Here is a 25,584-nt window from a genome sequence, read left to right as displayed (position 1 = left end):
GCGTGACCACTGACAGCATTAGCCTGAGTGACAGCACCCAAGCATCAACCACGTGCTATCAAGTGATATTGGTCACGTGATGCTCCCCCGAAGACGGGCATCAGAAGTCACTTTTACAGTCAACTCTTCTTTGTAGTTGGCAAGCTGCTCGGCTGTCCCCTGGACTCCCAAGAATCCATGGTCAGCACAGCCTCGAGTAGCTCCGTGGAGGACGGTGACTATAGCTACGTGCTTACAGCCCCATCCTGGCTTCTCCGGTCTGACTCTGGACTAAACCTCTCCCCATCCTAGATGCATCTGGGCCAGAAGTCAAAGGCAGGAGAGCACGGCAGCCCAGCCGCCCTGTCATCAGGGAGTGTCTCTCTCGAGGGACCCGTGTGCCCTGAGGACAAGGAACAGCCAACCAGACTGGGTGAGAAGGTGAGGCTGTAGAGCAAGGGACAGAGAGGTACCTGTGGAGGGACTTGAGCAAGTGGCTGCAGGGGCGCCGGAGGCATCTGGAGGGGCTTCAGCTGAGCAGGGGCCACCACCTGGGAGGCTGGAGCCAGGTATGGAGGCAGGTTGGGGGGCACCGGCTGGAGAGGGCCCACAGGCTGTGGGGCCAGGACCTGTGGCAGGGGTACCGGCTGGGTCAGGTGAGGAGGCTGGGGTACCGGCTGCGTCAGGTGAGGAGGCTAGAAAGAGAGAGGGGCTTCTCTTAGACCCGTGCCCTCCTGAGATACACCTATGTACTTAGAAACAACAGAAAAAATCAACTCACACACATGCACACATACACATACCCACACACATGTTCAAACACCCAGGCTGGAGCCCGGGACACACAGATCTGGGAGGACCATTGTGTGCAACGGGGGCCTTCTGAGTGCTGCGGAACCCTGAACTCCACAGACACAAGAGACCCACCCCCACTCCCATCTACACCGTGGGCCCTGGGGAACTGCAGAGAAGGCGTATAGGGGGCCTGGACCTGCCAGGAGGCTCACAGACACTGGGCTCAGGCCAGCCAATACGGATGGGCAGGGCCTGGGGAGACCAAGGCACCCATGGTACCCATAAAGAGGGGCAGCCAGCACTCACCTGGTGGGCGGGGGGTGTGGGCTGGCCTGGGCCTGTCGGCACAGGGGCACTGGGCGGCGGCAGCCCAGGGGCGAAGCTCATGGCCGGCTCCGGGAAAGGCTGCTGTGGGAGCAGAGGGTGGGCGGGGGGCGGGATGGAGGCCACCGACAGGCCAGGCTGCAAAAAGCACCCAGAGCCACACTCAGGAGCTGTCCTAAGGAGCCCTGCCAAGCACACACTCACCATCTTCAGGGACCCATCTCTCACTCCCCGTGCCTGCCATCCTGCCAGGGACCCTTTCCGAGGAACACGATGCAGCAGAAGCAAGGTGTGGAGGTCCCTAAACCAAGAACAGCCACACCTCCCAACCAGGGAATGTCCTAGAACTTCAGCTCCACAGAATATCATGCTGTGAGAAAAGATCATTAAAAGAGATTTGTGGAACCTTGGAAAACACTTGTTATGACATTAAATGAGGGAAAGGTAAAAAGGCATACGTGTCTTCTTTATAGGACAATATAAAATGTGTACATGTGGATATATTCACAAACAGAATATGGAAACGTGGGAATAAAACGTGGGACAGAGCTGGAGAGAGGGGTGCCCTGAAGAGCTGCGAGTCTCCCATGACTCACCCATCAGGAAAGAAACAAGGCCACAGACGTGAGCCCTCACCGCCAAGCACAGCATAGACATGGACTAGGAAAGAGTCTGAAATCTGAGTATTGGAATGTTTGATGCTACTAAGAACAGCTCCTAACTTGTTCATTTTTAGGTGCAATAATGGTACTGGGTTTTGTTTTCAGAGTCTTGATCCTGAAGAGATATAGACCGAAATATCTTGGGGCAAAACATCTTTCTGTCTAGGATTTACTTCAAAATAGTGGGGATGTGAGAAGCAGGTGAGAGCTATGGAAAAAAACACAGAGATGACTTCTGAAGGTGAGAGCACACCGACATCAGAAAGTTCTCTCACTTGTTTTCTAGATGAAACACGTGATTTCCAAAACCATTACCACTCATTTCACCTTCTGCAGTAAACGCTTTATGAAAAGCAGCATGGGGTAGAATGGAACCTCTCCTTTGCGTTCACTTGAAGCCACAGGGCGGAATGAGTCACCTGTGCACATGTTCCTAGAGCCGCAATCCCTAGCCCAGCAGGAGTCAGGAGCTCAGGCAGCCTGGAGGCCTCAGAGGAGCGGCTTGTACTCCTGACTCCACCATCTGTGCCACTTCTTCCCTGGGTCCCAGGGGCAAATCACCATGGCAACCCTCCCCAGGAGCCCTCAGTGCACCCTGGGGACCCCTTCTGTCCAAGGTGTTTTTGCATAAATAGGCAAAAGATGGGAGAGAACACTCCAGCCAATTTTGGGTGCATCCTGGCCAGGCCCTCGACCTAACTGTGCACGGGCATCCCAGCCTGTGAGCCAAAACTAGGACAGGGGCAGTGCTGCAGGGACCTGGGTGGAGAGCACACTGTGGGGCGAGGGAAAGTATGACCCTGCCCTAGAGGGGATGAGGGCCGGTGGAAGGTTCTGGCTCAGCCCTAGCATGGGTGACCTAAAGCCGAGAACCACTGCTCTGAGAAGCAGGTGGCCTTCTCATAAATGAACTCTTCCTGCTCTAAAATCATATTTCACTTAATTTTGTGAAACGAGTCAAACTGCAGATGAATACTGGGTTCCAGTCAGCAGAGGCAAATGCTTCAACTGCTTTTCCAAAGGGACTTTCTGAGCCTGAGGAGTCAGGAGGGGAGGGAAGAGAGACAGAGGTGGCCAGAAAGGCTGGGGCCCGGCACTCAGCAGCCCCAAAAGGCAGCCACAGTGTGAGAGTGCGTGATTGAAAGCACACGTGAGAGTGTGGAGTGAGAGCACATGTGAGAGCATGTTGGGAGCCACTGTAACGCGAGGCAGGAGACGCTCTTCGGGCAGGGGCACTGGCCCTGACCACTTCTGGGCCTGAGGGGCATCTAAATCTCTCTCTGGACCCCTCTCCACAGCCTGGCTCAAGGGCAGCTTCCCTGGGACTGACCATTTGGGACTGGGAAGCAAGCAATTGTTTTGCTTTCTTTAACATTAAAAAAAATCAAAATAAAAAAACAAATGCTAAATGTGACTCCCTCATCTAGCAATTTCCATCTCATCTAACAAATTATTCCACAGGCATAAAGAAGCATGAGGCCCTTTCAATCCTACTTCTCAAACATCACTGAAAATGCTTCCCGTGATTTGGTCGTTTCCATACCTCTAACTTTTAATGGCTGCATAATATGTGGTGGAGAAATGCCAGGAGATACTTAACAGTCCCTCAGTGAAGCTAGACACTGAGGCAAAATCAAAGGTTTCATTACTATAAATGATGCTTTTCTGTCACCTTTGCAACAGTCAGAAGTAACTTTTCAGGCCCAGTGTCAGTCACAGGGCGGGACCTTGCCAGGTTTATCACAGCTTTGCAAGCACTGGGTGTCACTGGGCTCTGTTTCCAGTATTTTCTCATCTGGCAGGTCTTCCAGGGTACACCATAGGCTGCTCCAGCCTGCAGCCCTGCAGTTACTGGCAAGGATGGACCTCCCACGGGCCTGCTTTTGCATGGCTGGGAACTGACAACAGGCCAGCACCGACTAGATGGACCATCACAGGCTCTAGTCCATGTGGACAGGAACTCTGGCCAGAAGGGGTGGGCTGACTCACCACGGCAGGCTGCTGGTAGGCCCCCAGTGAGGGCAGGCTATGTGGCAGGACAGGCCCGTCACTCACGCTCACAGGGGGGCTGCACACACACTGGGCGGGGGGCTGCACTCCATCCGCCAGCGAGCCCAGCACAACGCTCTGCTGGCTGCTCTGCGAGTCCGAATACACCGTGGAGCCCTGGCCACTGTCAAACGTGCTGTCCGCTGGGGAAGGAGGACAAAAGCACAGCTCAAAGCGGGCACCCCCAAACATCACCCCCACAGCACTCCAGCAAGTCTCAGGGAACGCAAACATGGGATAGCTTGTCCTTGTGTTTTCTTCTGTAAAACAAAGACTTGGTTACATTTCCAGATCACATACATAATAAATGTGTGTCATTAAAAAAAATCAACTAAAGAACAGTACAGGGGGCTGTAACTGTACCACCCAGCAATGGCCCTGGCAGCCTGCCCACACACTGCCTGACATCTGTTGGTGCTCACCATGGGCCACCATGGATCCCAGGTGGGTACCTTGCACCACCCTCTGTAGGCAAGACAACTTCCACCAGCTTACAGATAGGGGCCTCATCTGGCACCTGCCCTGGCCTTGAAAGTGAGCACTTTCAGCTCTTCAAAGGCACCAGATGGAACGTCCAAGTTAGGAAAAGCTACAGTCATGCGGAGGAAAGAACTACCACCTGAGTTTTATAGCGGGGGAGGGAGGTCTCAGGACCCTGACCACCTCCACTCACCACAGCAAAGAGCCTGAAGTAGGAAGACCTGGGTCCAAATCTAGCCCCTCGCTTCACAGGCCCAGGTGTAACGTGGTTGGAAAATGGGGCGGACGAGGTGCCTGCCCCACAGAGAGGCCATAAAACGGGGACCCAGAGATTCCACGGCCCAAGGCAGCCCCCCAAGAGGCCAGCCTCACCCAAGATCAGCCCAGATTGGCCATCAAACCCAGCCTGGGTGGAAGGAGCTGCCTGCACATGGGGGCACAGACAAGACTGCCACGGCCCACAGGCTGGTCTCACCAAGCCTGGGAAGACACCTGGGAAGACAGGGCACCTGCATGGTCATGCCAGGCAAGAGTGAAAAGCAAAAACCTGTTTGAAGTGGCACTTTTGTTTTACTGCCTCCAGATTCCAAAAGCTACATAAACATTAGGATTTGTCACCTGTGAACACCAAGCTATTTCTATGGGGCACCTTTTAGTGTTGGCCTCGTGTCCATTTGTAATTTAAACAAATAAAGTAAAAGAGGGGACTCTTGTTGGCTTTGCAACAAAATAATTTTTCCCAAGAGCTGATCAGAACTTATTTTGACCCAGGAAGACTTAAGAATGGTGAGGTTTGATTGTGCAAAACCAATTTAACAAGTGGCTCTGAGTTTTGATGAGGTGGCTGATAGTCATTGCTACTTAGAGACAGAGACAGAGAGCATGTGCACGTGAGAGACAGAGTGTGGGCACACGAGACAGAGACAGAGAGGTGAGTGCATGAGAGAGAGTGTACAGACCAATTTCAAGTAGAGTGACTCTAACCATATATGTGACATTTTAAATTTCTAAAGTGAATGTGTTTATTTGTATAATAAAAATTATTTTTAAACGTCACTTTTAACCTATTGACAAACTGTGTTCTCACAGTCACAGATGCTGGCCCAGGCTTGAGGCTGATCTGGTTAGCTGGTGGGCAGCTAACAGAAAACAGAGTGGGGAGTCAAAACATATGATATTTGCTGCACCTTCCAATATATGAAAGTGTGTGTGTGCCCATCTTGTTATCTAAGACCAGGTCCCCTCCAGTGATGTGTGTGCTGCCTGCATCTACATTAGTTCATCTTTATGAAGCACAGTGTGGTCCAGCCGGCCCCAGGCACTGCGGCCAGAGGGATGGCTTTCTGTTCTGACCCACTGCAAGGTGCAGAAAAGCATGTGCAGGGTGCTGTGGGTTACAGATTAGAGGGAGACACAGGGGTGTCCACGTGTGTGCACGTGTGCCCATGCGCCTGTGCACATGCACTTGTGTGGGTATATTCTACGTGCACACGTGTATGTATGTATACATATGCGTGTTGGGCGTGTGTGTGGTAGACTGCAGGTATAGGTTACGTCTGGAAGTTATTATCTCTGGAAGTTAAAGTTAAAAGACTTAAAACATCAGTGACCTCCAGGGAGGACAATTAACTGGCTTCTGCTGTATACCCTCTTGGATTTTCTGAATTTTATAAAATGTGACTAAATATAGTCTACTTTAGAGAAATTATGGTAAATAGGTAAAACTGTTTTTGAGAAGTATGGCCACTACGTGAAGCACACTCATTCTTCGTCAGTCAGGAAGGGGATCTGTTTGCAGACAGAACGCCCACCCTAAACTCATCTGTTGATTCACATCTATGCAACGGGTCGAGCCCGTGTCACAACATCTTACCACAGCAGAGCATTTTCTAGGTCACAGACTGTATCTGTTCAAAGTTCAACAAAAGGAGATTTCTTAATTCCTGTCCTAGAAATTTTTCAACTAAAAGTTATGTTTTCAGAGTGTGTAGTGGTATGTCAGGCGTGGAAAGCCTTTTCCTGCAAAAACTTTATGCTCTTGAACTAATTTTTCGGTTTATCAGAAAATGGAGTGATGATGTAGCGATTCTGTTCTCCAAAGCAAACTTGAGCAGGTAGGAGAGAAGTAAACAGTAGGCAACCTATCTCAAAGTGATGGCCAGCCAGCCGATGGTTTGAATTCAAACAGCCTGCTTTGAAGAATGTTTAGCTATTTTACTGATAAAGAAAGGATGTAACTATTAAATAGATTACACAGACTATTTTGGTCTTTCCACACAAACAATCTGAAATAGTGGCTTGGGCAGGTGGCTCAGCTCTCCATGCTTATTCACAGAACAGACAGAAAAGGCTACATCCCCCATCCTCAGCTCACGGCTAAATTTTTAGGATACTGAGGACTTCCACTTAGACATGGAGAAGACACAGGATTCTTCATTCCAGTGGTCTGAGACGAAGCCAGCTACAAAGAGACTCCCACCAATCCATCAGTGACACTCTCTGGGAAACACACTAAAGGTCTCAAAGGTTCAGTACCAGAAGGGAGATAACCTTGCGGACGGATAATCCGAGCAGCAAAAGTCACAACCAAGACCATGGCATGACTAGAGGCTGCAGCCACTGGCAGCCCCAGGACCACAGCATGTGGCACAGACGCCTCCACTGGTCAGTGACTCCAGGCCTGAGGTCCAGCCCTCAGGTTCCTTGTGAGGCTGGGACTGATATATTCCAGACGGGATAAGTAGCTGAACTTAAACAAGCTCTATCCCTGCTGGCTCGGGGGGCACAGGAGGTTCTGGGTCTCCCTGGATATTTGTCCCCCACCTGTCCTGAGAAGCTGGACTTCAGGGAGACTTAAACCCCTCTGGGAACAGATCTCTTTGCAACGTGGGGATGCTTCCAGTGCCCTCCCTGGAAGAATGTTTGCCCACACCAATCATTCATACCCGCGGGGTGGGCTAAGGGGAGGGCGGCAGGGCAGGGGGGCCCTGGGGAGGGCAGCACTCACAGGCCAGGGAGGTGGCGCTGGCCGGCAGCGCCGGGGTGAGGAGGTGCTGGTCGGCCTCGGGCTCCTCCAGCTCTGGCGGCCCAGCCTGAGAGTGGTAGGTCACCTGGACCTGCAGGGGTGTGGGTGGGCCCCTGGCCTTGTCAGGGCTGCCGGGGTCCCGCTGCTCCTGGGGCTGCAGCGCTGGCCAGATCCTCTTCCGCCGCCACTGGATCAATGCCACGCGGTCACGGATGGACTTGGCCACGATCTTCACATCGCTCTCATGGAAAAATCCCGACTCAATCTGCAAAGGAAATCACCGTGTCATTACTGGGATCGGCCCCACCCACATGCCCCACTACCAGGCAACCCTGCCGTATGCACCGCCGCCTCCTGCTTGTGGGGTCTCTGCCCAAAGTCCCCTCCTCGGGTCCCTCACCCCCATCACCAAGCCCGCTCCTCTCGTGGACACTCTCGTCATCCCATAAGTAAATATCCTCCTGCCATCGACTGTATATCCACAGGGAGAGTGACCATCTAAACCTGCACTGACCCGGCTCCTGGCGGCGACAACACAGCAGATGCTCGTAACCACGGGCTGGATGTGTGAGGGGGAAGGGAAGATCCTAACCTGCCTCTGGCAGGGCCAAAACTCAGAGTAGCCCCTCACTGGCTGCGCCCCAGGGCTTCCATGGAGCCCCTTGCTCAGGCTGGCCGAGGGTGGGAAAGTGGTCCTGGCTGCATCTGTGTGCTCAGGGACAGGGACAAGTAGCCTCAACCAGTCCTCAGTGCTGTCCTGGACATTCTCTGAGAAGTCACAGAGGCTGGGGGAAGGAGACACATTTAATAACAAGAGACCAGAAAGGTGTGTACCCATGCCTAGCAAAATTCTGAACCCACCTTTCCCAACGGAGCATTTGAGAGCATTTGTAAATGAATCAAGGATCTCCAGGAAACATCAGAGTGCTCTCTGAGAATATTTATGGCAAAACCACAAAACAGCGGAAGCCAGGCTCCTCACCGTCACTGTGGGATTCCCCATGTGAAACAGGAGAAAACCAGAGAACAAACCTTGTGGCGCTGGAATCACGTGAACTCATGGTTTTCAAAGTACAACACACGTAAATATGCCAGATGTAGACGTGAGTGTGTACATTTATGGTGTAGCATGTGCTTCTGAACTGAGTGGGCCCAGGCCAACGGCCGGAGCTTGGCCGCTGTGAGAGTGGGTTCAGGCTTGCAGGGAAAGGGCGAGGGGAGCTGGACATCTCACTGTGCCTGAAATCAAGGACATGCTCAGAAAATGACAGGCATGCAGGACAACATGGAAGCTAGCACCCAGGGCCTCCCACTGGTTGAATCTGGGGCATTCTGAGCACCAAAATAAACAGTGATGTATGATGGTTTGAAGGACGTGTCTACAAATGCACACGGGAGAAATGAAAGTGATCTGTGGTGGCAGAAGTGATGGGTTTGCTGCCAGCGTGAGGGTACACAAAGGGGGGCCGCATACATGCAGTCTCTGTCTCTCTGTCTCTCAATCTATCTCTCAGCCTCTGTCTCGCTGTGTGTCTCCCTCTGTCTCTGTCTCTATCTCTCTGTCTCTCCCTCTGTGTCTCTGTCTCTCTCCCTCCTGTGGATCACCCGCTCCCATGAAGCCATGTCATGAGCTGCCCTTTGAATGTCCCACCTGGCTGGGAACTGAGTGTCCCGCCACCAGTCAGGTGAGCAAGCAGACACAAACCCTCGGCCCCAGTCAGCCCTGGCAGACACACTGGCTACACCTCATGAGGAGCCCTGAGCCAGAAGCACCTGCTGAGCTACTCCCGGATACCTGACCTCGGAGACTGCGCAAGACCGTAAGTGTGTACAGGCCTGTGTTTGGGGTAATTTGTTGGCAGCGATAGGTAACTCACCAATGGGGCATACAACCTACTGAATAAAAGAGAAACTGTGAGTGCACACAGGTATAAATAAACGGCAAGCCTGGTGAAAATGGAATATTTACGTAGTTTCAAGGTACCTCCCCACAAAATAGTTATTAATTATAACTGCACATGGACACCCCTGGCAGAAACCCTCAACCACGTGATCTCAGGGAGTGTCCTCAGTGGGCTGACCGTGGTGAGCGACCCTGATCTGCGCTCTTGCCATGAAGGCATCACTGGACAACTCGGACCCTGGATGGGGCTGGGTTGCTCTCCCAGTTCTGACAGCCGAGGTGGCTGTTAGGAAAGTCCCTGTCTGTGGGAAACAGGCACGGGTCTGGCCAAAAGAAGTCACCTTGAACAGTTCTGTTCCACATTTGCAACTTTTCTATAAGTTTGTGATTATTTCAAAAGACTCATTTCAGAAGACAACTCCATTTGACAGAATGAACTGTGCTGAAATCCTGCAGACATCCACCCTGAGGCCCCCGCCAGGCTCAGACCAGGACGGGGAGGTGTGAGCAGGGCTGGGCACGTGGCCAGGACTTGCTGAAGAGGCTGAGCCAGGGTTCAGCACCCACCCTCAGTGCCACCCCCACGTGGCTGACCTGACCAGAGGCCGCTGGAAAGAAAGCAGCCCACAGACACGCTTGCCTGCCATTTCTATTTTCTGCCCATGACCCATTTTCCCTTCCATCTCCATTTTCACAGTCACCCCCCAGTGATCCTCTCCAAGGTGTTTCTTCTATTTTTTCCCAAACAGCAGAGAATTTGGCCACACTGGAACATCCTATTATCTGGAGGCTGTGTAGGAGAAGGGCTGGCACCACAAACACGAGAATCCCTGGGCTAGGCTACAAGTTCCCTCCCCTCCCACCCTGGGGGTCTACACGAGGGGTCACTTCCAGATCAGAGCCAGCCCAGGTCCCCAAAGAGCCCACCCTTCTCTGAGCCCTGGGGGCATCTTTGTTCTGATCCACATTCACACAGGCCTCCCCAATGCATCCCCCACCCACCACCGGTACCCTCCCCACGCCCCCTGCTGGGGGGAGCTTGTAGAGGGAGAAGAGAAAGCTATCCCATCGGCTTGCCTCCCACCCCCAGGTAGCCTCAGGAAGACAGCGTCATCATCTTTACCACTCAACAGTCAATAAGCTCAGGTGTTAACAACAGGGCAGCCCAGACCAGGTGCCAAGTCCTAGAACTGGCAGTGCAGTGACACCCCTATGCTTTCAAAGCACTTCCTTTGTAAGGTTACCATCTGTTTATGATAACCAACACTGGTGTTTCATTCGTAGTCATCTCCTCTTTAAATTACTTTAAGTTTTGAAGAAGTGTGTGTGTTGAGTTAAAGCTATCAGCAAGTGAACACCCAGCTGAGCAACCTGGGAGCTGCGAGCTCTGAAACTCTGCCCAGCTGGGGCTTCCTCAGGGTCCTAACATCTGGCCCAGGGACAGCCCAGGAGAGGCCCAGGCAGCTGCCATCAGGACCCCAGGGAGAAGGAGAGCCCCAGACCCCAGGGTTGGCTCTGGTATTTACGGATGGGTGGGAAGGGGAGGGGAGTAGAGGGAAAGTTAGACCCTGGCCAACGGCTGCAGGACCAGCACTGACCTGCAAGGACCAGCCAGGAGCCAGGTCTCGCCAGGGTTCAGGAGCAGCAGCCAGTAACAACCGGGGCACTCACACAGGTGGAAGGCCCCGCTGTGTGAATGCGGCCACTTTCATCACAGGCACTCCAGGGCTCTGGGCTCATTCTGTTTCTTAAGCAGAGTGTCGGGTATGTGTTGTTTTTCTATTATTCCTTGACTGAACACAGTGATGTACCTTCTTCTGCAAGGATGCCATACAGCACAGAGGATGCTCCCCATAAGAAGGCGCTTTTAAAGGAGACAGAGGAGAGGGAAGGGGGAGGCGCCAGGCCCAGGGCTTGCACTGTGAGCTCTTGGAGACACCTCCCACCCGTGAGTCCAGTCAGGTGCCGGGGACTTGGTGAGGACCAGGCCGTGGCTACAGGCACAGGCATGTACGCAAGGACCTGGGGGCTGGGCAGCATCTGTGCTGTGGCCAGGGGCCAAGGTATTTTCTATGTTGAGGCAGAGAAGGGATGAGTCCTCTCAGGAGGGTGGGCAGGTCCTGGGAAGGGGCCCAGGCCACGTTTGGGCACCACTGTCTTATAACTGACGAGTGCCTGGAACAGAACCAAGAACAGAGCTGGAGCTGAAGGAGGTACCTGGTCCAGCTGAGACCCATATGGCACCGGCTGTCTGGGTCCCAGGTGCCTCCAGGACAGGTCACCATGTGGAAACTGTGTGCCCTGTCATTCTCATGCCAACACTATGCAATGCTCATGGTGGAACGAGAACACTGCTCTCCACCTGTGCTTCCTGAGGTGGCTGCACCTCGACAGACACACCCCCTCAAGGCTGTCCAGGGACCCACCTCATCTCCATGCAGGCCTAGCCAACCCCCCGAGGCCTCCCTCTGCTCCTCCTGCCCCCGGGACACCTGGAGCTGCTAGCCAGGTACCCCCAGTCCCCGCGGTCCCTCCAGGACACTTTCCATATGCAACCCACCTTCCTGAACCTCAGCTCACAGGATACCAGCCTGCACACCACCTTGATCGTTACTTATGTTTTTGCTTTAAACTTCAGCAGAAAGCATGGAGAGACCACAGTGTCGCAGTATGGAAAAACAGAGATCCTGAATTATAGGACTGATGGGCTGGTAATTCTCTTTTTTTTTTCTTTTTTAATTTTTTTAATGTGGAATCTAAAAAAATAATACAAATGAATCTATATACAAAACAGAAATAGACTCACAGACATAGGTTACCAAAGGGGAAAGGGAGGGGGAGGGACAAATTAGGACGATAGGATTAACAGATACAAACTACTATACTAAAATAGATAAGCTGGTAATCATCTTAATGCAACTCTCAACAAATATGTAGCAATTCAACAGTGCGCACTATGCAAGGTCATAGAAAGATCCTCCCAGAAGCACAGAGCTAAATGATACTGTTAAATCCGATTACAGCAGAGGTGTCTGTTTCTAGGCCCAGGAATGTGACCAACAGCTGAGAAGGAGTCCTGACACGGGCTCCGTGCCATTAGCAGGGCGTCACACCTACCACACATGCCATCAGGGGCACAGGCTGCTGTTCAGTGGAAGGCAGGGTCCTGACTGGCCGTGCACCTCCCACTCCTGTCCTTGCCCTAACTTGCTGCAACCACCTAAACCAAGTTCCATGAACCCCTCACCTGACACATGCCCAGTCCCCTGAATTCCCCTTGGTCCGTGGCTCCCACACCTTACATGGCATGGCCAGCCTCAATTTCCTTATCTGAGCAGAGCCTCACTGAGCAGTGGTCAGCACAGCCTGGCCCCACAGATACGCTCCCCACAGGAGCCTGTGCAGGCAACCTCCCCTCCACTTCTTGTAGCCCACCTTCCAGGGCCATGCTGGGGTCTTTCCCTATCAAATTACCAGTGGCATTTTTCACAGAACTAGAACAACATAATTTAAAAAATTTTATGTAACCACGAAAGACCCCAAATAGCCAAAATAATCTTGAGAAAGGAGAACAGAGCGGGACGAATCATGCTCCCTGACTTCAGACTATACTACAAAGCCACAGTAATCAAAACAGTATGGTACTGGCACAAAAACAGACACATAGATCAATGGAACTGGAAAGAAAGCCCAGAAATAGACCCATACACTTATGGTCAATTAATCTACCACAAAGGAGGCAAGTGTATACATTTGAGAAAAGACAGTTTCTTCAGTAATTGGTGCTGGGAAAACTGGACAGCTACATGTAAAAGAATGAAATTAGAACATTCTCTAACATCATATACAAAAATAAACTCAAAATGGATTAAAGACCTCAATGCAAGACTAGATATTATCAAACTCCTAGAGGAAAACATAGGCAGAACACTCTTTGACATAAATCGCGGCAATATTTTTTTGGATTGGTCTCCTAGAGTAATGGAAATAAAAGCAAAAATAAACAAATGGAACCTAATTAAACTTAAAAGCTTCTGCACAGAGTGACGGAAACTATAAACAAAACAACAAGACAACCTACAGAATGGGAGAAAATATTTGCAAATGATGCAACCAAAAAGGGATTAACTTCCCAAATATACAAACAGCTCATATAGCTCAATACCAAAAAAAAAAACAAACAACCCAATCAAAAAAATGGGCAGAAGACCTAAGCAGACATTTCTCCAAAGAAGACATACAGATGGCCAACAGGTACATGAAAAGATGTCCAACATGGCTAATTATTTGAGAAATGCAAATCAAAACTACAATGCGGTATGACCTCACACTTGCCAGAATGGCAATCATCAAAAAGTCTACAAATAATAAATGTTGGCAAGGGTGTGGAGAAAAGGGAACCCTCCTACACTGTTGGGGGGAATGTAAATTGGTGCAGCCACTGTGGAGAACAGTATGGAGGTTCCTTAAAAGACAGAGTTACCATATGATCCAGCAATCCCACTTCTAGGCATTACCCAGAAAAGACAAAAGCTCTATTTCGAAAAAAAACAAAAAACATGCACCCTAATGTTCATAGCAGCACTATTTACAACAGCCAAGGCATGGAAACAACCTAAATGTCCACTGACAATTGAATGTATAAAAACGATGTGATACTGTATATACATAAAGGAATATTACTTAAATAAAATAAAGGAATATTAGCCATAAAAAAGAATGAAATGATGTCATTTGCAGCAACCTGGTTGGACCTAGAGATTATCATACTAAGTGAAGTAAAGTCAGAGAAAGACAAATATCATACAATATCACTTATATGTGAGATCTTAAAAAATGATACAAATGAACTATTCACAAAACAAAAATAGACTCACAGACATAGAAAACAAACTTATGGTTACCAAAGAGGAAAGAGTTGGGAGGAGGATAAATTAGGAGTTTGGGATTAACAGATACACACTACTATATATAAAATAGATAAACAATAGGACCTACTGTATAGCACAGGGAACTATATTCAATATACTGTAATAACCTATATTAGAAAAGAACCTAAAAAAGAACACACACACACACACACACACACACACACGTATACATGTATATACACATATACATAACTGAATCACTTTGCTGTACACCTGAACATTGTAAATCAACCATACCTCAATTTGTAAAAATATATTTTATTGTATTAATTTTTAAAAAAACCTACTGGGGTCCAGGGAATCCACTTGTAAAGACTCCATCAGCCATACCCTTGTGACTTACTACATTTTTGATAGATGTGCTATTTTCAGTGACACATTTATTTTAAAAAAGAGAAAAAAAGGGCATGCATTTCTGTGGTTATGACAGGCACAGCCAAGCACTTACTCTCCTGCAACAAGCATGCATATTTTTACTCTTGCTCAGATTTTCCAGTCAAAATCAGTGTCTTATTTCTCACGGATACTTCTTTCCCTCTGTGATACAAAACATCTCTATTCTCCTGCTCTCACCAGGCCCTCCAGACCACAATGCTCCACAGAAACAAAGTGAAATAAAGATCAAACCCAAAGGCCCACACCTGCACAAAGTTAGCAAGAATCTGGTCAAAACAGGGCTCTTCCTGATATGCTAAAGTCCCCAGGGATCTCTCCGACCAGTCCAAGATATCCTTTCACTGCACCATTTCCAAGGTGATGTCCTACATCTGTGCAGCAGGGTGATTCAGACCTACGTCCTTCACAGCTGCCCTCGACCAACAGGGATCCTTGTTCCCAGAACTGCCCACCCACTGCAGGACCACACTCCCTTTCTGACTTCATTCTAATCTTTGGAAACCACACGCTTTCAAGGAACGCACCCAGATTTGCCAAGGAACAAGCACACATTACCATTTCCTGCGCCACGTCATCCGGCGTCTCCCTCTCCAGGTCAAAGGTGAATTCTATGGCCCCATTGTCCTTGGGCTTGCCCTTCAGTTTCTTGGGGTCCTCAACCCAGAGCCGCAGGGCGATGGTGGACTTCCTGCCATGGTCCTCCTCGGCCAGCTCCACCCTCACACCTGTGTCCTCCGCGAAGAAGGCGTGGCTGAGCAGGTCCTTGATCTCGTACCTGGGGAGGGGATGGCTGTCAGGCAGGACAAAGGCACACTTGCTGAGGGGGTCCTGGACATGAGGTGCAGGGGCCACGACCAGCCCAGCTCCCTCTAGGAAGTCCTCTGACTGTACTACCCACTGGGCAGTCTCTGCCCTCGAGGGCAGCACCAAACAGTACATCTCCATTCCTTAACTCCCAGGGGAAGAGGAAAAACCTACTACTGAAGACATCTAACTGCATAACACGTAAGCCTTCTTTTTTTCTCTCATTATAAAAATTAAACATCCCCACTTTTAAGAGACTTGGGTAATTCAGAAGAGAATGTTTAAATCAGGCTCTGCACTGTGTAGTCAAAGCCTGCTGAGGTGCTAGGGAGCTCTCAGTTGTCACAGGATACCTGGCTCCAGGTAAAACTGAACTGGACCCAGAAGAGGCAGGCCCCCACCTCCCCAGCTCACCACCTGAGGGACCCTGGCCTCAAGGAAGCAGGGACATTTTCAGAGGCTCCTCAGCACGGTAATGGGGGGTGGGTGTTGCCATGCTAACCACTCTGCCGCCCAAATCCACATCCCTAGATGCTCGTCTAGTTCCCGTCTCTGGCACAAACAGATCCCTGTTTTGTCCTGGGACCGGCTTCCTCCCAGCATCCTGTCTGTGGTCACCGTGGCCTTCGAGTTCCAGTGGCTCATCCCTGATTGCTGCTGAAGACAACACATCCCACATGCCGCCCAGACAGCCACCATGAATGAAAGGGGGAGAGTAGGGTGAGCAACCCTCAGGGAGGGTGACAAATGCCTGTGGGGACGCTGGGGAAGGTCAGGAGTTAGGGCCCCTGGGGGTGCAGAGGTCACAGCCCTGGGGGCTCTGTCTGTCCTGGTTTGGCAGGTGGTCTCTGTACTTTTCTGATGTGATATACTTTTCACAGTCGTTTAGTATTTTTGTTTAAAAAACAAAACACAATAACCTGCAGGGGGCAAGAGAGAAGGCCTGGGGATCAGGACAGGGCCCCAACATGAGAGATGACAGAAAAGGACAGTGATCAATGCTAGGCACAGAAATGGGGGAGAGGGCATGAGCTGGGTGTGCAGGGGCAGGCAGGGCACATGAGGAAGTGAGGAAGAGGTATGTGGGGAGAGGAGGGGGAGGAATGGGGAGGGTGGCGAATGGGCAGGAGAAGAAGGGCAGGAGGGAGAAGGAAGAGAGAGGGAGGAGGGAGGGAGATGGGAGAAAGGAGGAGATAGGGAAAGAAGGGCCAGAAGAGAGGAAGGAAGGAGAGAAAAGGGAGGGATGGAGGGATGGGGAAGGAGGGAGGGAAGGAAGGAAGGAAGGTAGGACGGAGTGGGGAAGAGAGAGAGGAGGGAGGGAAGAAAGGAAGGAGAGAGAGAGAGGGAGGAAGGAAGGATTGGGGAGGAGAGAAGAGGGAGGAAGGAAGGATTGGGGAGGAGAGAAGAGGGAGGAAGGGGGGAGGGAGGGAAAAAGGGAAAGAGGGAGGAGGGATGGGGGAGGGAAGAAGGAAGGAGGAAGGCTCCGAACACACACCTAGCATCCTGGCTGACCAGCTGAGGAAGGAAGGGCCCTGACCTGAGGTGGGAGCTGGTCTGCGGGGCATCTCAAGGGCTCTGACTTGAATGTGGGACTTTGAGATGGGTCAGACAAACAGGTGCATGAAAGACGCAGCCTGGAGCTGAGAGAGAGGGCAAGATGAGACTCACTGGGGAGCCTGGCATGAGGGTGTCCTCCAGGCTGGGGGGATGGATAGGCTTGCTGGGGACAACACAGAAAAAAAGCAACAAGGGAAGAATGAGGCCCCAGTAGCACCCACACTCCAGGCTGGGTGGGCGAGAAGCAGCCAGCAAAGGGGTTGGGGGCTCTAGGACAGTCCCCAAAGCCAGGGAGCATGTTCCAGGCAGCAGAGCTCAGGCAGGGACTGCCCACCAACCGCCCAGCAGGCTTCTTGGGACCCGGTATGCCTGTGGCCTAAAGTGGCCTATCTCCAACGCTCTTCTTCTCTTGGGAAGCGATTTCAGCCAGAGCCACAGCCCAGATCCAATGCTGCCTGGGAACTCACCTTTCCTCCTTGTTTTTGCAGATACACTCCCCAATAATCTCCTTGATTTCAGGATCATGCACTTTCTCAAAGCTGGCCGGCTTGATGCCCTGAAGATGACATGAGCAGAGTCACCTAATACCAAATTGGGGTCTGTTTCTTGTGCACCTCACACTCACCCCAGCAGAAGAGAAGGCAGGAAGTGCATAAGCCTTGTTTGGGGTTGGGGTTGGGGTCGGGGGGGCTGTTTCAGTCTAAGTCACCACTGAAAGGCTGTCGGGAGTAGTGAGGTCCGGGGAAGAGAAAGATTCAGGGGACACTCAGAGCAGACATCAACGATGCTCACTCTGCCCAACCCAGCTCCCCACAAGGGAGCATGTGCACTCTTACTGCACAGCAGAGGGGGCGGGAGAGGCGCACCTGCCCAAGGCCACCCACCAGCCAGCCAGGGCCTCCCATGCCAGCTGCCCAGAGGGTCTTGGAGGCTGGACAAGGAACCCTAAAGAGCTGGCCTTTCTCGCCACAGCCCCCTGGAGGGTGCAGAGGTCACTATGTGGTCGCCGTTGCTGGCCCCACTGTCGTCACCGGTGGGGCTGACTTCCAAGGCCTGGTGGCTTGAGGGGGCTGCAAGCAAGCATCTGTGCCACGGAATTCCACAGCCAGCAGCCACATCAGATGACTTTCAGGCAGCGGGAGCAGGAGGTGGCTGAGCATTCATGCTGACCAGAGACCCAGCGGGTGCTAGGGGTGTGCAGCCAGAGGCATGGGGGCAGCAGTGTCAATCCCACAAGCAGATAGGATTCCAGGAGAAACGGGCTGGACTGCCGGGCTTACTTGCAATCTGTTCAGGATGGGGTTTGGGGGGAGGGGATCCTGGTTTTTAAACATTTTGAACACAGTGAGGGCTCAACCGTCATGTTCTTCCTCCTTCAAAACGACTTTGCCTTCAAAGGTCTTGTCCTGGCTTGTTTTTTTGTTTTTTTAAAGCATACATTTTCCCACAGAAAGGGATGGGGGAGAGGGGAGGCGCACCCCCAGCCGAGGGGCAGACCTGGGAGTGCAGTATCCCCAGCAGCTCCCACCACCTGGCTGGGGCCCCATGGTGCCCACCAAACCCCTGCCCACGACGCCTAGCCATAACCAATGGGGGTCAGGTTATGCCTGGCACACAGGGGAGTCTGTGCAGCAACAGACACAGCACCCTGGGTTTCAGAAGCAGATAAGGGGTCCCCCTAAGATGAGAACCCCGTGCCACACCACTGAAGCCAACAGAAAAAGTTTACCTATGCCAGAAAGAAAGGCCACAGTCCTACGGGGGTGGGGGCAGGTGGTCTGAGAAAGTATAAATACAGGTAAGTGTGTACATACACTGTCATTTAAATCTCTGGAGCTGAGGCCCCCAAAGCAGGTGAAGAATGTGCCAGAAGAACAAGTGGCTGTTTTGAAGGGGCTCGCGTCTCTGGGCTCAGAAGCACAGAGTTGGGGCAGCTGAGAACTGTGGGCACCAAGACCCCAAGAGACCCCCAAGGACAGGAGCAGATGCCGGAGGCTGGACCAGTGTGTGGGTGTAGCGTGAGGGCCCAGGGGACCCAGAGCACAAGGGTGTTATTGCAAACAGAGGAAACACCAAGGATCAGGGGATGCACCTTTCATCTGATTTCCTCAAGGAGGCAAGGTGGGGCCGAGCCTAGCTTTACCCAAACCAACATGGGTCCACGTAGGAGCCGTGCAACCCTGACTAGTGTCCTGTCTCCCAGGGCCTAAATGGGAGGCAGCAGGGCTGGTGGAAGAACCAGAGTGGCCGAGGAGCATGTGCCCAGGGGACTCAGTCCCTGTCTCCCCAAGCCCAGCAGAAGGACCACCACCCCATCCACATGTGCAACCCGAACCAAGGTCAGCAGCTGCTCCACCTGCACCCTGGGCACCAGCACCCCTTCAAGGCCTGGCAATGCAGCTCTAACCTCTCTTGGGTCCCTCCCCTGTCCTCCTGGAGGACCACTGCCCACAGCGGATGGGCCCACCTCTCCAGTCAGCACCACTGGGGAGCTGCACGCCTATCTGTGGGTCTCTGACCCATGCCCACAAGTGCTGCCAACCAAGGATTCTCTCTTCCCACCTTGCACCCTCAGCGGCACACAGGAGGGGCTCAAAGCAAATAAATGACCAATAGATAACTTAGAATTAAGAACCAAAGGACAAAAGCAAGCTGCAACCTGAGGGAAGGGCTCAAGGTGGAGGGCGGGATAAGGGCGGGCGCTCTGGAGTGGTGAGAACCATGGCTCCTCATGCTTCTGCAGAAGTGAGGAGGCTGCATCGGGGGCGGGGGCGAGGCAACCAGCACTCGGGTGGTGGCGCCTTGGGGCCGCAGGTGCAAATGGACAGTGAGCTACCAGGGCCCAGAAAAGCCACAGCCCCAGCTGCCCTGCCCTGGATGCTCCCCTTGCATTCCCCACCCAGCGGGACAGCCACAGGGAGAAGAACAGGATGCTGTTTTCACAACTGAAACCATCCAGTTAAAGCCTAGGGACATGCCAGAAGATGGGAAAGCCAGCAGCCCCCAGGTGGCACAGAGGAGGGGTTCTATGGACAGGCGGCCTGGGCACCTCCTGGAGAGACCCCTTGAGTGCTCCAGCCCCGCAGCGCTGCGTGAGGCCCCAGTGACAGCCTCCAGGATCCGCCCACGGCCCACATTACAACTGCTGCTACTCCATCACAGCTCAGAGACCTGAGTTACCCCCTAAGCCTCTATTTCCCCATCTGTAAAATGGCTTCCTTCCCGTCCTCACACAGCTTCTGTGAGGATTTTACAAAGCACACAGAGCCCAGCGCGGGACACACAGCCCGTCACAGTGGCCGGTGGACTCACACAGGTGACCTTCCTGTAGATCTGGGCAGCGTTCTGGCACTCTGAGTAGGGGTACTCCGAGGTGGCCATCTCCAGCATACACATCCCGAAGGCGTAAACATCCACGGACTCATCGTAATGCTCCTCGTACATCTCTGGCGCCATGAACTCGGGGGTACCTGCGCCCAGGAGCAAAAGATGCAGGGTCAGTGGTCACTGAGCCCAGGAGACCCTTGGGCCTCTCAGAGCCCCACGCCTCCTCCCCCATCCACAAGCCAAGGCTGGCCCTACCCCCATGCTCCTTGTCATTGGTCCTGGAATGCAGGATTCAAACAGGATTCTGCTTTACTGACAGAAGTTCCCCAAAATTCCCCCTGGACCCTCCTGACTCCAGGTTGGATCAGTTCACAGCGCCATCCCCTGACCACAGAGCTGGGAGACCATTACTTCCCAGGAGACAGGGTTTGTGCCAGAAATGGCAGAGGTGCCTCTTTGAGGAGGCAGAAGCCTGAGCACACCCGTCCTGGCCACAGGCCCAGATAACCCCAAGCAGACGAAAACGTGTGGCCACCACAGAGCTCCTTAAACTGCGAAACCCCAGAAAGCCTCCCATGTCCCTAGACAAGCAGAGCACCCAGCAGCCCAGACGGTGATCATCTTCGCTGAAGATGGCTGCCTGGGGGACAGCTGGGCAGGCGCCATTCACCTGGCAGGTACCAGCTAGGTGTTATGGTGAGAACTGCCCATCCTTTCTAAGCACAAGAGATTTTAAAATAACGCCTACTCTGAATTTTTAAGGCCATGAGAGACTCACATCGGCTGAGTCAAATAAGCCATATATACGACTGCACAGGCAGGCTGACCGTCCCATGTAAAACGATAAGCACAGACCAAAATGACTCATCTAGGAGGTGGGGTTATGGCTGATTTTTCCTTTAGTTACACTAGTCTGGTGTTTTTAATTTTCCTGTAACAAACATTTGCTTTAAAAATCACAAACTCCTTTTATTAAAATAGGTCCAGTTGAGCACCTGTCAAGCTGAATGCAAAGAAAAGGGGCCATCGATTTCAATAAGGCTGCTTTTAATTTTCACTTCTCCATCTTTGTGGACTTTGGAAGATTCTCAAAATGTTCCAGTTTTCTTGAAAAGCAGATGCAAAACAGCACAGACTATTGGGTTAAAAAGCATGGGGGGTTGTGGGAGGGCCTGGGATGCAGAGAGATTAAGGGTGATTTTAATTTTTTCTCCTTTACCTATAATTTCAAATTTAAGATGTACTATATGTTTAGTATAAAAAGTTAACAGTTTGGGTAAAAAAATGGGAAAAACAAGAATCTATGTTATGATTTACATACACTCATAAAGAATTCTGGAAGATTCCATCAGAAATAATGATGAGTAGAGAGAAAACAGGAGTTCAAGGGACCTTGCACAAGGAATTTTTCATCCTTTTGGGCTTTTGAACCATATGACTGTACTGAAAATGTTTTGCACTTGGCTATATCCATCTATAGGGGAAGAGGGAGAAAGGAGCCTCAGGGCTGCTGGCAAGAAGCTGGGAGCTGAGCTGGCCTGGGGGGACCCCACTCACCTGGTCAGGACTCCCAATCACCCAGCTCAGTCTCTTCTGAGACCCTTGGGAACCAGGAATGCTGCTTTACAAGAAATACCCCAAGGCCCCCAGATGTCCTGGCTTTGGGGGGGTGGGTAGGGTGGGCAGTGGGTGTGTGTGGGCCCCAGCTCCAATCCAGGATGGTGGGGGATGCCAATTCTGCACATGCTCTTGGGCCACAGACACTGAACCTTTTTCTCTTTCCTTACAATGTAGCCCTTTAAATTTAAATGTTAAGAAGAGAGACACCTGTCTCTCCAGGGACCTCTGGGCACACCTCCTCAGCCCCATGGCCCTGCATCCCCCGCATCCTAGCCTCCATGGCTGTGAACACCTGCAGGAAGGACTGCGCCCACTTCACCTCCACCTACTCAGGACCCAGCACAAACGCAGTGAGAGCACACCATGACAGCATCAGATCCAAGTGGCCCTCAGGGACAAACCCCACAAGGGTCATGGATAGCATCTGGGAGGCTGCCACCCAGATGTCTCAAGTGGGCTATGTCTTATCTGCACAAAACCTCTCTGACGGCTGCACCCAGAATGGGTCCACAGCATCAACCACCCCTCAGGTACCCTGGACACAGCATGGAGGGGAAAGCGTCATCCTGGGGGATCCCCCACCTGACCACAGACCCCCCCCCACACTCAGCTGAGGCCCCTTGCTGAGGCCAGGGCCTTGCTGTCCAGGGCCTATTTGGATGCGTTAATCAGCCCCCACTTACGATGAGTGTGGAGTCTCGTGGGCTCCGGCTGAGCAAAAGGTGGGGTGATCAGGGAGCCCAATGAAATCAGGCACCCTTTGTGGGGCTCACTGTGCCTCCTGGAAACACCCAGGCTTCATCTCACCCCAACAACTGGAAAGTCCATTTCCAAGAGGGAAAAGAGGCACCAAGGAAACCCCCACTTCCAAGGCCAAATCTGCAAAACCTGCCTGGAAACCTCCAGCAGCTCACAGGCCTGGGGGTGTGCCCCACAGCTAGACCCTCAACTGCTCCACTTATTTCACGGATAGGGAACTGAGGCCTGGGTCAACCCTTGCCCTACCACTCAGCTTCCCTGTTCAGCCGGAGGCCCCATGTTCACAGGGCACCCCCAGTGGCCACCCTGCCCCAGATGTCACATTCCAAACCCACTACCCTGCCAGAGAAGTTTCCAAATTCCCACCGGTTTCATTTTCCACAAACAGGTCAAGTTCTGTCTCCAACCATACAGCAAAACCATGAACTCGCAAAGCCCTGAATCGCCCTCTCATTCTGCTTATGTGGGAAGAAGCCCTCGCATCATGGCACGCAGGAGAGCCTCTCCCAATCCCACCTGATCCAAGCTTCCAGAGCCACATCCTGGAGCCACCTGACCCTGCAGCACACTGGCATTTTCCAGACATCTTGAACCCCGTGAATGGCTGCCCCACAGTCCCTCCAAGCACTCTCTTTGCAAAGCCTGGAGGGGCTCCCACCGGGCCTGGTGGACACATAGTGCCCACTGTGTATCAGGACCACACCAGGACCCCACAAGGGGCTGGCATGAGCTGCAGACCATCTCCTCATGGCAACTACAGCAACAGAGCGGCTTCTCAGAGGAGGACAAGAAATGCAGAGACAGGAACAGCCAGCAAACTGCCATCCACATGGAATCCCTCAGCCCCCATGCCCCACATGCTCACTCCGTGCCCCAAAGTACCCCAAGGGCTCCTTTCTGTGGGCCTCAGGGCCTGGGGCACCCTACCCACCCCTCAGCCCACTGAAGCCAGCTCCAGCCTCACTGACCACAAAGTCCCCACATCCCTCTGTCCTCCGGACCTCCTTCCCACTCCCAAGTACCCACAGTACTAACAGCCCCTTGGTGCCAGTCAGCCTCACCACCCAAGGGACAGAACCAAGGGACTCACAGGGCATCCAGGGCTGCAGCCCGGCAGAGGGGCACAGGAAGGGAGCAGAGCTAGTGCACCTCACTCTTGAGGGACGGTGACCCCGAGGGGTGGGGAGGTGCCCTGGAGACGGGCTTACCTATCACACTCTTGGCAAAGGATGCTCTCTTGAGGGTGGCCAGGCCCAAGTCGCCAATCTTCACAGACCCTGTGGGTCCAGTGATAAAGATGTTGTCGCACTTGAGGTCCCGATGGATGATGGGGGGCGTCCTGGTGTGCAGGAACAGCAGGCCCTTCAGGATCTGCCGGCACCAGCTGCGCAGGACCTTGGGCTTCATCACCTTGAACCGCTTCAGGTACCTGCGGGTGGGGGTGCGGCTCACCGACGGCTCGTGTGGGGAAGGGGCTTCCAATTGCTGGGGGCTGTGTATTTATCACCCAAACAGGGGCACTTCTGAGAGACGGGTGCTGGCCACACCAGCCAGGACCACCCCAAGCAGATAGGACGTCTGGGGCCTCAGCCATCGCGACTCTTGAGCCCTGGGTCAAGCCCACCCCGAGGCCCCGGCTGGCTGGGCAGGTGGCATGCTCACGTCTTCAGCGTCCCCGAGGTCATCAGTTCAGTCACCAGCACGATGCACCGCTTCCCCCTGGCACTGGACTCCCAGAAGTCATAGAAGCGCACAATGTTGGGGTGCTGCAGGCCCTTCAGCATCTCAGCCTCCTCCTTAAACCGCTGCCTCTCCAGTTTGGTGAGCTTCCGGTCCTAGGGAGAAACACACACAGGCTGAGAGGGACGCCCCGCGCAGCCTCAGGCAGAGGCCTTCCAGGGAGCCAGGGCCAGGAATCTGCCAGGCCACTCGCTCGTCTCCTTCCACACAGAGCACAGCAGATGGAAAGGACTAGACATCTAGGGTCGAGGGAAGTCTGACCCAAGTCCTTCCCCTCTTTATCCACAGAGAGCAGAGCAGGCCTCTGACTTAGAAAGCCGGCACAAGCTGCTCCTGGCTCTCCAACATCTGCAACATAGGACCCTGAAGCCTCATTGACCCTGAATGAGCTCCTCCTTGCTCAAGAAGGGCTGAGGCAACATGGTCTCGGGAACCAGAGACACCTCCGAAACCCACACTGCAATACTCATGAGCTTCTCCCCTAACAACAGCTCTGAAACCTTGCTCCCTCCACACCTACTTACTGAGTATTATTAAAAGAAAGAAGCATCCATTTACTTCTAATTTACACGTAACTTTGAGAATACGTTCACAACCACAGCAGATGACAACTGGAAAATCAGGAGATGCTGACAAGAGACAAGAACAGAGAAGAAGAGCAGAGTCCCAGCCATGCCCGCATCAGTCCCAGAGGACATGGCAGACACACCTCCTGGGGCCTGGGAATGCCTGCACCTTGAGCACTAAGCTGGACCTTAAGTTTAAGTGGGGAACTATAACACCACCATCAAAGTACTACGAGTCACCTCTGGGGTGTCGCCCATAAGTGTGCTCCAGCCACAACTCTGGAGGAAGACCACTGACACCCGCAGCACATTCCAATACCGCAAGCACCTTGTTTGTCCCCACCCCATCTGCTCCAGCATTTCCCTGACCCCCATCCATCACCAACCCTGCCCCCTGCCTCATCCCACCCCTGCAGCCTAGATCCTGGCCCTTCCCTTCCTAAAACCTTCCAAAGGATTCCCACCTCAGAGCACTCAGAGCTCTGTTGTTTCCAACTTCAGCTCATGGATGAATCTTACCTCTAGGGACCCCAGCATGGCCTTCTCCCCAAGCCTGAGTGTGTACCCCCAGTGTCACCTCCATCACGGCCCAATCAGCCCACAAAGCCCATGCCTTCACCCTCCCACCAGGAGGACTCTCAGAAAGAAACATAAATACAAATGAACA

The 25,584-nt window shown here is 52.6% G+C and overlaps 1 protein-coding gene across 1 annotated transcript in view; it reads right to left on the bottom strand.

The window, feature by feature from the left end:
* The window catches only part of WNK2 (WNK lysine deficient protein kinase 2), a 157,765-nt gene that overhangs the window by 91,233 nt on the left and 40,948 nt on the right, over nucleotides 1–25,584 (bottom strand). The window contains exons 3-11 of the mRNA XM_029203954.1: nucleotides 24,274–24,446; nucleotides 23,820–24,040; nucleotides 20,218–20,375; nucleotides 17,373–17,461; nucleotides 15,100–15,319; nucleotides 7,297–7,579; nucleotides 3,750–3,952; nucleotides 1,081–1,236; nucleotides 453–674 (exon numbers count right to left, since the gene is read on the bottom strand). Coding sequence (XP_029059787.1) covers nucleotides 453–674; nucleotides 1,081–1,236; nucleotides 3,750–3,952; nucleotides 7,297–7,579; nucleotides 15,100–15,319; nucleotides 17,373–17,461; nucleotides 20,218–20,375; nucleotides 23,820–24,040; nucleotides 24,274–24,446 — 1,725 coding nt within the window. The remainder of the gene's footprint in view (nucleotides 1–452; nucleotides 675–1,080; nucleotides 1,237–3,749; nucleotides 3,953–7,296; nucleotides 7,580–15,099; nucleotides 15,320–17,372; nucleotides 17,462–20,217; nucleotides 20,376–23,819; nucleotides 24,041–24,273; nucleotides 24,447–25,584) is intronic.

This window comes from Monodon monoceros, unplaced genomic scaffold (genome assembly GCF_005190385.1).
Source record: "Monodon monoceros isolate NGI ecotype Baffin Bay Population unplaced genomic scaffold, NGI_Narwhal_1 Super_Scaffold_5, whole genome shotgun sequence".
Classification (NCBI taxonomy): Eukaryota; Metazoa; Chordata; class Mammalia; order Artiodactyla; family Monodontidae; genus Monodon; species Monodon monoceros.
This window is presented reverse-complemented; position numbering and strand designations above follow the sequence as displayed.